This window comes from Ramularia collo-cygni (assembly GCF_900074925.1).
Source record: "Ramularia collo-cygni strain URUG2 genome assembly, contig: RCC_scaffold10, whole genome shotgun sequence".
In the NCBI taxonomy this organism is placed as follows: Eukaryota; Fungi; Ascomycota; class Dothideomycetes; order Mycosphaerellales; family Mycosphaerellaceae; genus Ramularia; species Ramularia collo-cygni.
In genome coordinates, this window is record NW_019716264.1 from 528121 (window position 1) to 540768 (window position 12648).

Below are 12648 nucleotides of genomic sequence, written 5' to 3' on the forward strand. Positions count from 1 at the left end.
GCTTGAGCAAGTATATCTATTTACACTATCATACAATGTTGTTGTATACTCCGTACACGATCTATCGATGGGCCGCTAGCCTTCTTGCAGCAGACTCCCGTCACATCCTCTGTAATTCCGGGGTCGGTTTATCTACGTTCCATACGCTCGCACACACACACCGCCTTCCCTTTCGCACCGCTGTAGTGCAGAGGCTTGCTCAGATCGATGTCTTGAAAACTGCCCTCGACTTCTCCCCGACTGGACGGTACGCCAACTTGCCCTCCACAATACACGGCTTGACCTGCTCAGTCGTCCCGAAGAACTCATCCCAAGTCTCGCAATGCTCAAGGCCCTGCTCGTCACCGAATTGAGCCTGGGTGAGCCCGAAAGAGTTATCGATCGGTGGYCAGGGTGGCTCTTCCGATGGACCGACAACAGACAAGACCTTCTCAGCATCAACTGGTCTCTTCTGGCCAAACCGCTCTTTTCGTCCGGGACGAGCTCTAATCTCCGCCATCTTTGCTTCGTAGTCAAATTCCGTTTTGGGGGGATCAAGTGATGGCCAGGCTTTGTAGAGCTCTGTGTACACAGCCGGTGGACGGCAGGCGAGAACTTGCTCCAAGGTCATATCGTGTATGGATCGAGAAGCTTTCTTGGTGGTTGCRAAAGTCTGAACAAATCTCCCGTCCATGGGTGCCCGTTCCCTTATTGGCGTTGTCCCGGCGAGCGTGTCGACAATTCCTGCTCCGTTTGCAACTGGAGATGTTTGATTCAATCCCTCCATGGAAACATCAGAGATGTCGACCAGCTCGGTCACAGCTTGTCTTTTCGCAGCCACTTGTGCCAAGGGTTGTTCGGGCGATGAAGCTTGATCGACAACAAGTTCGCTATCAACCTCCATCAGCTCATGTGGAGGGCTTTTCTGGGCGGGCCACTTGTCGCTCTGTTTTCTGGTATGTGCGATTGTCTTGACTTGGCCAGTCGACCGCGGCGATTGCGCTGATTTGTGTGCAGATCGCGTTAGAGGCTCCACCTCAACTGTAGATGCTTCACAAGGTTTTGTGGTCGTCTCTTCTACTTCCCTCACGGGTCTTAGAATTGGCCGGGATAGCGCAGCGTCCCAGCGTTCCACCTTTTCCTTCAATTCGGGCAACAGTTCGTACCAATCCATACCGCCACCAGGTCCGCACCGCTTGAGATACGGCGCTCCGTGCTTTTTGCTGATGTTGTCTGCTYCAAATATCATAGTCGCCATTATAGCATTAGCCCAGCTTCCCTGCCCGAGTTTATAGCCAGGGACGTTGCTGCTAATCCACTTCGTGACCTCAGCAGCCCTTAGCCGGCCATCAGGAGTATCTGAGATCGCAAGCTGGATGAGACGTCGATAAGTATTCGCGGGACGCTCGAAGGAGTCTCCAAGGTCGTATGGTCCTCTCGCTGGTCGGGTCTGACGAGTCCTAGTTCTCTTTGCAGCAGCAGGGGATAGCTTGGGATTCAAGGCACGTTTTAATGACAAGGTTGAAAGCGGCACGTCTTCCTCATCCGTACTGTCCGAGGACCCCTTCTCGTTCGCTGAAGGCTCTTGATCTCCCTCTGCCCCTGGCTGCGGCTCAGCAGTCGGGGGTTCCGCGACGGGCACTTTTCCYCCAACCGGCGAGCCTCTCGGCATTATGTTGTTTGGAGCAACTTCCGTGGGCGCAACACCTGCTTGTACTGCTGAGTCTGGGCGAACTGTCTCTCCTGCATGACCATTAGCCCCACCTGCTGTGGCATCCCGGACTTGCTTATCATGCGGCAGGACAGCTTCGACATCGCCAGCTACATCAGGGTCATTTTCTACATGATCGTGCCCTAGCATAGGTGAGCATGGCGGCGCCGCAACTGTTGGCTCCGAAGGTTCAAGCATCTTTGTCTCTGCGTCCTTGCATTTCTGACAGATTGTCCTACCAAGTGGATTGAAAGGAACCGAATGCTGGTTGCAAGCAGTGCACTTGCTTGTTTTGGGCAATGGCGTCTTCTTTGCTTTCTTGCCTCCTGCGGATCGAAAGTCATTGAAAGGCGAGGCCGAAACTTTGGCTCGTGCGTCCTCCGCCTTTGCATCGTTCTGCAACTTCTGTCCGACTACTCCTAAGCGAGTATGGGGATTGTCTATCGGGGGTCCAGGCGCTGAAACGGCATTCATTTTAGTATGTTCGGCGGCTGGAACAGACCCCGCAACATCATGGCGCTGGTTCTGGTGCTCGAGACCGGGAACCGAGATCTTATGTTTGACGATCTTCAGCGTCCCAGCTGGCTTTGGAGTGGCCTTCCCAGACGCGGTCGCAAAGCTTTCGTCAACAAGCATGTGAGCCTCATCGAGATGGTCGATGGGGTCCAGTCGATCGTTCCAGACACTCGTTGAATCGCGGCCTACAGTACTCTTCCGCAGCGCAGTGCTCGAAGGGGTAGAGCGATCGTTGGAATCTTGCTCTTCTATGCCGGAAGGCTTGTCGACGGTCCCACCCAATTGATTTGCACTGGGGTCTGACGGTCGCTGCTTCTTCTGAGCAGATTTCCCGGGGACGGGACTTGAAGCTGGAGTGGTGCTTCGTTTAAGAGCCACCATTACCCGCTTGCATCGACTGCATGGGTCTGGCAGATCATCGTGACAGTGTCTGTGGTATCGACGATCACACGTCGAACACTTAACAAGAGAGCCAGTTCGAACTTTGCAAACGTGGCATTTAAGACCCTTCGAACATGAGACATCTGACCCGGTCCGTCCGCTAACGGAGGATGCGGCATTGTCTTTATCTTGCTTATAAATGCTACCAGAGAGATGCTGTAGCTTGTTTGCCGTGATGAGGTCATTGCTTGAAGAGCAATCTGCGCCGGGAACAAGCGGAGAGGCTACAACGTCAGTGCGGTGGACTTGCGGTATCTCATCACATGATACCTCAACAGAAGGAGAGTTTGCCTTGAGGCCAGGCGATGATGCCGATGCAATACCTCGGATGGTAAATCCGTTCGGCCCCGCGCCTTGAAGCGTGGCAAGCTTACTGGAGCTGGCAGCAGCAGCGCCTCTAATACTGTAGCTGACATTGTCCGGGGCAGAGCCTGTTGGCTCATCGTCTTGTCTGCTTTCACGTTGCTTGATGGCAGCAGTGCCAGCATCTGACCTACCTGTGTGGGTTGGGCCCGCATGGCCGCCGTTTTTAGGCTGGCCAGGCGATGGCGCCGTTACTGTTTGCGGCGCCTGCGATGCTGGCTTTACCCATGTCATGTTTGAGAAGCGAGCTGGTTGGCTCGTCGGCGGTTGGCTCTGCAGGGCAATGCTTTGTTGACGTTGGGTTGGTGGCCTATGCTGCTCGGGTCTTCTCTCATCAATGTGCGAAGCTGCAGAGGAGAATTTGCGCGCGTAATTATCTCGATTGTTTGGGGTCTGACGGACCGTTTGGCCGTGGTGGACATCCCCGCAGCGATTTACTGACTCGAGAGGCTCTCGTGCACCGTGGAAGTCGTCGCGAGACTCTCGTCTGAAAGTATCGCGTAGACGACGAGATGGCGATATTGAGCGTTCTGTTCGATAACTCTCATAGCGCCGAGGAGGTAGAGGTGGGTCTAGCCGTGCAGGGCGATAGCTATCGTACACCCGCCCAGGGGGACGCGGCGGTGGAGACGCCTGTAAACCGCGACGTGACATTGTCTGCGCGGCATTAGCAATTTTCTTGGCAACCAAAACATCACGCCAGGATGGGCAATCTAATTGCAAATGCTCAGGTCTTTTCAGTTTTTATGCAAGTCATCAGCTGGATCTCCGAGGMTGCATGCAGTTTACTGCTGCGACCGTCGGCAATTCCATCGGACCTTTTACCAGTTGATCATCACAGCATTGCGAGATGAGTCTCATAGGGTTCTGGGGATGTTGGGTAACTTGCCGTGTTCGTAGCACGCGGGCTTGATGATTCACCTTGCCGCTGTTCACGCTTCTTCGTGCCCAAGTGAATGATTGTCAAGTTCCCTTCTCCTTTTCTATGCCGCACTCTTGCGGTATTTTGGGTGGAGATGCATCGAGTGAAATCCTTCTCTGCTGCGAAAGTGAAAGCCGCAAAGCAGATCCAATGTTCTTCCGCGGTTGCTTTCAAAGCCAACAATCAGATGTGACGGCAAGTGWATGGATCTTCGACAGTATCAAGTGATGATTCAAGCTTGCGCGTGTTGGTCGATGCTTGACGGAGATGTTGTGAAGAAGTGGAGTGATGATTGATTTGAAGGAGGAGCCGGGTTCGACGTGTCGCTAGCGTGGAAGGGACGCGGGGAATTTCGAGGTCGATCCTCACGAACAACGTTGCTTTCCCAACACATGCTGCAGAGCACTGCTATTCTCGCCATCTCCTCTCGGACGTCGTAGGACTTGGATTGTTTCCTTGCTACGATTGTGGACACCTCACAGTCATGGACTTCCTCAAGCAGGCAGTGGCCTCCATAGCAAAAGGGCCTGCATTTGGCTACTCTTTCGGCGAGCGCGTGGACATCGATCAATCTATATGGACACTGCATAACGGCACCAAAAGAGTATGGCTCTGACAGGCGTAGATGCAGTTCTCACAGCACGAATATCGTCGCTGACTGCGTACAGGAAGACGGCTCCAAATGCAGCATATTCTCCTTCGACATCAACGCCAATAGGCCCCGCCTACCGCTTGCGAAGAACGCATTGAGAAAGTTCAAGACACTACGACATCCCGGCATAGTCAAAGTCCTGGACACACTTGAGGTGGGTGGCTGAATAGCAGGGGTCTTGGGCAATATCAGAAGCTTATCCGACGACAAGGTAGACAGACCAGCTTATTTACATCGCCACTGAGAGGATAACACCGCTGAACTGGGCCACAAGACGGAAAGCACTTGCCGAAGAGAGCTTGAAATGGGGACTCCACAACGTGGCGAAGACTCTTAAGTTCATCAACGATGAGGCAGCGTCGGTGCATGGCAGCATTCGTGCCTCGTCCATTTTCACCAGCGAAAGCGGGGAATGGAAGATTGGCGGACTAGACATCTTGAGCTCCATGAAGGAAGATGACGCTGTCATCTTCACGCAAGGCAGTCTGGTCCCTGACATCGGACGATACTCTCCCCCCGAAGTTGTAAAGAGTGGATGGGACAATGTGAGACGGAATCCCACTCACGCAGTCGATGCATACAGCTACGGCATCCTGATATCCGAGGTATTCAACGCTGGCTTCTCTGGTACAGACCAGATCGGGTCTACAAAAGGCATCCCCGGCGATATGCAGAGCAGTTACAAGCGATTGACACATGCCGCACCGAAGATGCGCCTCAGCTTGGCTCATTTCCTCGAGCAGGGTGTTCGGTCAGGTGGCTTCTTTGATACACCTCTGATCCAACTTACCGACAACATTGACAACATGGGCCTGAAAACCGAATCTGAGAAAGATCAGTTCTTGAAGTATGTCAGCATAGGTCACGCATTCATGTCTCGCCAAGCTGACATCTAGACAGTGAACTCGGGGCGATTGTAGAATCGGACGAATTTCCTGAAGACTTTTTCAAGGTAAAGGTCCTTCCCGAGCTTCTCAAATCTGTCGAGTTCGGCGGCGGTGGGCCAAAGTCCTTCGCCTTGGTGATGCGAATTGCTCAAAAGCTCTCTGAAGATGAATATGATGTACAGATCACCCCAGTGGTTGTTCGACTGTTCGCAAGCCCGGACCGAGCCTTGCGTGTCTGCCTTTTGGACAATTTGCCCTTGATGATTGATCATCTCAGCCAAAAGATCGTCAGCGACAAAATCTTCCCGCAGATGGTGACGGGCTTTGGCGATTTGGCTCCCATTGTCCGCGAGCAGACTGTCAAAGCTGTGCTTGTTGTAGTATCCAAACTCTCTGACCGTGTAGTTAACGGCGAGTTGCTTCGACACCTTGCAAAAACAGCCAATGACGAGCAGCCAGGGATTCGGACCAACACCACCATTTGTTTGGGCAAGATAGCCAAAAACCTAGGTGCAAACTCTCGGGCGAAAGTCCTCAGTGCCGCCTTTTCGCGCGCATTACGAGACCCTTTCCTACATGCCCGAAACGCTGCACTGATGGCATTGGCGGCCACAGCCGATGTTTTCAGTGAAGATGACTGTGCAACGAAGATGCTTCCAGCGATCTGCCCTTCCTTGGTGGACAAGGAGAAGCTTATCCGTGATCAGGCCAACAAAACACTAAACATCTACCTCGACCGTGTACGCAAGTACAGTACGACGCTACCCGATACCGTGCTACCACCACCAGAGACGGTATCAGCTGGTGGCACGAGGATGAGCACACCACAGCCGGGCAACCAACCGGGAAGCCAATGGATGGGCTGGGCCATCTCCTCATTCACAAACAAAATCAGCACAGTCGCTGGGGAAATCCAGCCAGACGGGACCAGTCCGCGGCCTCCTGCAGCGAATGTGCCATTAGCAGCGCATGGTATCACGTTACAGCCCACCCCGACCTTACATCACACCGCGTCAGCTCCTGTCGTGCCAAAAGTATCATCAAGTTTGCGGACATCAATGGCAACACCACCTGCCGAAGATGAAGATTTCGGTGATGGCTGGGGCGAGATGATTGATGACCCAGCGGATCCCTGGGCTGAGCCTTCGTCAATATCTTCGAGGCCTGAAATGGCGACTATCAGCTATGATGATGGTGGCGAGCCGGACTTTGAGGGATGGCTAAATGCGCAGGCGAAGGCCAAGTCCAGTAGTAAAAAGCCATTGCCCAAAGGACTTGCAAAGAAGAACGTTGCTTCGAAGCCCGCAATCAGACCCACAGTGGTGAAGGCGAACAGCGCCGTGAAAGCACAGAGACCAGCGGAGCCCAAGCAGGTACCGGCCGAAGATGACGACGATGATTGGGGTGAAGCCTGGAAGTGAGAGGCACAGAAAAGAAAAAGTGGTTCTCGATACACCCGACATCTCGTTGTCCTCGCATGGCCGACCACAGGTAGGTCCGTGGCGAACTCGTTGCGTGTGCTCGGGGACGATGGGGTGTTGTTGTGGGCCTTCCAGTTCGAGATAACGAGAAGGCGAACCGATCATTCTTGTATTCCCTACAGTACCAGTGCGTCCTCCGTGGACTTGACGAAAAGTGAAGTCTCTACTCTGTTAATTGAGCCCGCCGTTGGGTTGGCTTGCACGACATCGACTCAGAAGATGTACGCCGAGCATGGGCCGAGTAAAAGACCGAGCGTGTTGTGCATGCACTAACGTTTTGACCGAGATCGGATTCTCGGCTCGGCGAAGGAATGGTTCCATGCTTCGAGAAGCATCAAGTCTTTCTAGCGCTGAAGACAAGGTCAGACAAGGATCAGATCGCCGCGGCGCTTCTTGCTCACCATCACGATGATGACTCTTGTCGGGCCCACGTTTGGAAAACCGACGAAACCCCAAGCTTCCAAGTGTGCCGGACGCATTGAGAGTGAGCTTGCAATGGTGCCATTGCGAGATACGTCAGCAGGCTCACACGTCGTCCTGTTGCGCAACGGGAAGCGGAACTCGCAGCTGGGCCCTGCTGTGCTGGGTCCTTGGTAGCGACGCTACAGTAGGAGCTAAGCCGGGGCTGCCTCCCCTCTTTCTTCCCACAGATCGTCGATAATCGCCCATAGATTCTGCCGGCTGCAAGGTGCGCTGGTCGCCAATGACGCGGCGTGGACAAAGGATTTTGACAAAGCGAGACGGGCGGAAGATTGGCAGGCGTGCGGGCACGAGAAGGTGACGCTGTGGGACAACGATTGGAAAAAGGACTTGTTCTCGAAGCAAAGAAGCAGCACCGCCGTCCAGTAGTTTCACCGCTGGCGCAGTGTGGGTGGAGGCGGCGCGACTCGATCGGGCCTAGTGTCATTTAGGTGAGTTTCGTCTGAGAGCGGAACCCAATCAGCAGCAGGGTGGCTTTGACAGAAGGACCATGGAAGGGCGGGAGAAGGTTTGAGTCTCTTTCTTCGCACCCGCTCACGCACTCTACGCTGGGTGATCACATCTCGACGACCGTCGCTGTCACTGTCGCAGGGACACCGCACACCACCCCCTCCGTGCCACACCGCCAGCTCTTCCACCCGCCATACAAAGCTCCACACACTGCGTGTTCCTGCTTGACGCAATAGCCCTGCCGGACCATCTTATCCGCTACACCTGGGCGACTGGACCACGGCAACGTTTCGAAACAGCAAGACACTTGAGTCGTGAAGGGGGAAGGCGGACGCGATCCCCAACGTTCGACTCGCGGGACGCTGCATTCCTCGCGCGCCCAGCAACACGCACAGCATCTGCTATTCTGCACGGCCGATTGGAAGTCTTGTCCAACGTCTCTGGGAAGCAGACACCCGCGACGCTGGCAATCAATCAGCCCTGCACACATCTTTGGTCACTCCTTCATTGCTTTCCCCGCTCCCCTCGGTCACGCTGTCTTTGTCGTTTGCCCAGCGCGACGGTCAGACCGTCGAGACAGCGAGTGCGCACAGTGTTGTGCCACAACGCCTTCGTGTAACGCGGCACGCCCGTCCGAGAGACAACACCATCGGCCGAGCGGTGGACCTGCATGAAAAGTGGGACAGTGGCATTGCAGCGAATACAAGTCTCAGAGGCTATTCGGCCCTGGTCATACAATTTCACGGCAATTCTGCCCAAGGCACGCAAGCCGTCAAACTGGCGTCCATATCGCCCTTGCAGTGTCTGTCCTGCACGTCTGAACCGGCCCCTAAACAAAAAAGCCTGCGCCGGACCGTTATGATTCTACGGAAATCGCCATCTTTGTTCACATCGTCGTCTACCTCATCATCGGCCAGCTCAACACAGAAAACGGGATCTATAATTGTAGAAGGAGACGCGGATTCAGAGGACGCCATGTCTGGCGAGGACGCATATCCTCCACGGCCTTTATCAGTTGCCATTCCGAGTAACATGGGTACCCACGGTGTCTACTCGGCGCGGAGACCGAACTTGAGAGAAATCCTCGCCAACACATCACCGCCGCCATGGACCTTGGCTGCATTCATGGCATATCTGTCAAATAACCACTGTCTCGAGACGCTCGAGTTCACCATGGACGCCGGCCGGTACAAGAAGCACTATGCGAAAATGATGGCAAGGGTGGCAGAAGGCGCATTACCCGCTGAAAAAGATCAAGACTATGTTCGAGCTTTGTGGCAACGTTTAGTCGAGGCTTACATTGAGCCCAATGGGTCCCGTGAGGTCAACCTGCCATCATCTGTGCGAGATCCGATCCTCAGCCTCAAGCCCACCTCACATCCCCCAACGCCAGAGGCGCTTGATCCCGCAGTTGCAAAAATTTACGAGCTCATGGAGGAATCGGTCTTGGTTCCCTTTCTCAACAGCGTATATCCACAGAGCGCGCACGCTGGCACGTTATCTACGTGGCCCGGCAATGGATCTTCAGAAAGCCTATCTTCGAGGACACCGGATGATCGCTCATTCTACGGCCGAAGACCTCGACAAAGCACAAACTCGCCACAGCTCCAGCACTCGTATAGCAACTCGGCGCCCTCGAGGAAGTCGGCACCTGTTCCTCTCGTAGCTCCCACGCACAGGTCCAGGTTCAGCACGAAGCTGTCGCCGACTACTTCCGCGCCTTCCGGTCTGTGGTCGAATTCTACAATAGACGAATCAATCGGCGATGGTTCCGATAACGCTGGTGCTGGCTCTTCGGGAGATCGAGGCATGACAGACGACAGCGGCAGTACCAGTAGCCCTGCGCATGACAGCCCTATGACGCCGCCCGTCAGCCCACATGCGAGCGATGCGAACAGTCCAAAACGAGACTCCGGCATGTGGAAGAAGCTCGGCCGGCTCAGTAAAGTCGGGAGGAAGAAAAGCCACGGAGGTCTCAAGGAAGAACAATGACATTTGTGGAATCGGAAGTTCTGATAATCTACATTCCACGACCATTTTCAGCTACTGCCTTGCATTTTCCGGCGTAAGAAAGACAAAGCGGTCTTTCACCAAGCAGGCAAGGCCTGTTTCTCTGGCGGTTCCAGAGTCTAGCGATTATTGCAGCCCAAGGGGCTATCTAGAGCTTAGCGGGGCGATATACTGGCGTTTGTGGGCGGATGGCGACGAGATACGTCGACATGGAATGAATGCATTTGACGGCGACTTTTAACGACTGAGACGTTCTCAAACAAGGACTTACGACGGCGTATCATAATCTTCGAGTGTACATATTTATTGGACGACGCTCCACTTATGAAAGACCGCGGCGATGGTATAGATTCTGAAGCAAGAAGAGGTCTGGCTATTGCTCAGCAATTCACACATGCTTCGAATCGTCCACTCTGCACCACCCCCTCCGCACTCCTTACTTCTTGGCTGCCACTTGGGCCTCTATCCTTGTTCCTCTATCCTGGGTCCTCGATCCGTTGCAGATATTTTGCCGAGTGCGCTATTAGCAAGGTCCTTCGACGAGCTTGGCGGTGTCCGCTGGGCGGAGATTCTCCGCTCAAAGGCCGGTATTGCCAGCATGCATGATGGGTGTAGGATATGGCTGTCAGGGCGTTGGTTAGTGCGTAGACAGTAGCTCAGCCCGTCTTACGTCCGAGATGCGTGGAAGTAGTGAAGTATAGTTCTGACAGGAGACCAGAAGAGGCTCATGATCCGTCCTTTCCCTTTCCAGCAGCTGCCATTAAGCATGCCTGCTCCGGAATACGGAGAGAACAGCGTTGTCCCTAGCTTGCAATGTTTACTGATCGTACGCTGGACCCTCTGCCGCCCTGCGGGTCAGGCTGGTTGTAATTTGTCCGACAAGCTCAGAATGGATCATCAAGCATGCAAGAGATCATGACCTGCATCTTCCATCGATACCTTATCAAATTTGATGCCTAGGGATCTGCGTGCCCCGCAGGATCGCGGCTGGCGTGAAATGTTTCCGACCACACCTCTTGCCGATCGTAACCCAAACAACATTCGCGACGCGTCTGGTGTGCCACTTTTTGGGTCACCTACAGACGAGCCCAGTGACTTACCGACGGTCCTTGGTGACGTGACTGGATGGCTTCGCCACGGTCAACGGGTCCGCCCGTGGGGAGCGGCGATAGAAGTTCAATGCCAGAAATTGCCCTGCATGGTTCGCTTGGAGGGCGTTGGAAACGTGGGTTGGRAGAGGCCGGAGCGACTTCATCTCATCAGGCTGGCCTTCTTCCTTGACCATGTTGAGCACAGCTACAGACACGCTGCTACGACCATCACGCGATATCACCCACCAAGGCTGCCAGGAGAACCACACAGACGCACGCAAAACGACTAGGTGGCAGTGCAGATGACTTTATCAAACTTCAGCAGGCCGCGGCGAGCCTCCGAAGGACAGGCAGCACACAAGGCTTTTGATACCCTCAGCGTCGTTTCGGAACGAGAAGACGAAGATGTGCCGTTGCCAACAGAACCATTGCCATCAGAACCTTCGTATTTCGACCCTCTCCCAACCGAGCCGAGCTTTGATGAGGTCGATGTCGATGAGCGAGGGTACGACTCCCGAATGCGACCCCAGCGGCTGGGTCTCAAGGATCAGAGATACACGAGTAATAGAGGCACCGGCACGCGCGATATAGCCCGATCCGCGAGTCACATACCACAATCCCTGGAGCGGGTCGGCTATTCCAATCCGACGTTGCCTATACCGCCGGATTCACCGCAGCCAGAAAAAGATAGTAGTCTATTCTTTACGCTGTCACCACGGCGCTCCAACGTATCAAGCAGAGAAGGCAACATGACAACGGCGAGAAGATCAGGATCTTCTTCAAGAAATGGCAGCACATCAACGACAGGACCATCCACGACTTCAAGAAGTAGTAACTCATCAACCAGGCCTCCGCCTTCGGATAGAAGTAGCAGTACCAGTACAACCGGAAGCACGAAGTTGCCGTTCATACCTAAAAGTATCCTCAAAGTAACAACGGTCGAGCAAACGATTGAGCGATCAAGCTCAAGAAGTGTATCAGCTGCCGGTAGCAACAAGAGCTCGGATAGCGGCGCAGCTTCGGTAACATACGACTCGGATGGAAATTTCGTGGCATCAGAATACGATACGAGTGAGCTGAGCGAAATGGAGTTGAAAAAGTTAAAGAAGAAGGGAATCAACCCTGCATTGGCCATGGAGATGAAGGCGCTTAGAAAAGGCAAGACCTTTGGATCATTGATGGGGAATTCCTACGTTTCGTGATTAATAAGCCGTGTTGTTGCGTCGGCTTCGATTTCGGTTCCGGCTGAAGGTCGTGAACTTCGATGAATTACGGTCATGTATCACGAGAGGTATGAGATCAGATGGATGAGATAACTATGCTTCTGTGCTTGAGATGTTCGTTAAGCCAATTCGCTGGGAAGGAAGTTGGAAGCGTCATACTTTGCTTCTCGTCAGGCGATCCTTGTGAGCCATGATGAACAACAAGCTTTATCCTGACGTGCCAAGTTTGATGACCTAAAGACTGTATTGAAGCTTCAAACCAACTCGCGGCCTACCCAGTATTGAAGCTTTAAACCTCTTCGCGGCTTACCCAGGAGTAGCCTTCACAAGCTATCTAGGAGTCTAGGACCTAGGACCTAGGTACCCTTTCGCAGTCTGGATAGGACCAAGCGGTGTGCCAAGCCCGGTTGGGATGGGGGTATGCCTGGAGGTCTCCAGCCTA

General features: G+C 53.9%; 4 protein-coding genes; 3 read left to right on the forward strand and 1 right to left on the reverse strand.

Moving 5' to 3' along the window:
- Positions 1-199: 199 nt before the first annotated feature.
- RCC_06765 (uncharacterized protein) lies at positions 200-2587 on the reverse strand (the record flags this gene model as incomplete). Its single annotated transcript, XM_023772026.1, has 1 exon — positions 200-2587. One exon carries the CDS (start codon positions 2585-2587, stop codon positions 200-202), a length of 2388 nt encoding a protein of 795 aa, XP_023627794.1.
- A 1829-nt stretch (positions 2588-4416) lies between these two features.
- On the forward strand, positions 4417-6892 carry RCC_06766 (related to protein kinase family protein; the record flags this gene model as incomplete). XM_023772027.1 has 4 exons in its annotated part: positions 4417-4536; positions 4601-4738; positions 4800-5431; positions 5485-6892. The coding sequence occupies 4 exons, from the start codon at positions 4417-4419 to the stop codon at positions 6890-6892; spliced, it is 2298 nt and encodes a 765-aa protein (XP_023627795.1).
- A 1965-nt stretch (positions 6893-8857) lies between these two features.
- RCC_06767 (uncharacterized protein) lies at positions 8858-9874 on the forward strand (the record flags this gene model as incomplete). The annotated part of the gene is made up of 1 exon (XM_023772028.1): positions 8858-9874. One exon carries the CDS (start codon positions 8858-8860, stop codon positions 9872-9874), a length of 1017 nt encoding a protein of 338 aa, XP_023627796.1.
- A 1411-nt stretch (positions 9875-11285) lies between these two features.
- Positions 11286-12185, forward strand: RCC_06768 (uncharacterized protein; the record flags this gene model as incomplete). Its single annotated transcript, XM_023772029.1, has 1 exon — positions 11286-12185. The coding sequence occupies one exon, from the start codon at positions 11286-11288 to the stop codon at positions 12183-12185; it is 900 nt and encodes a 299-aa protein (XP_023627797.1).
- Between the last annotated feature and the right edge of the window lie 463 nt (positions 12186-12648).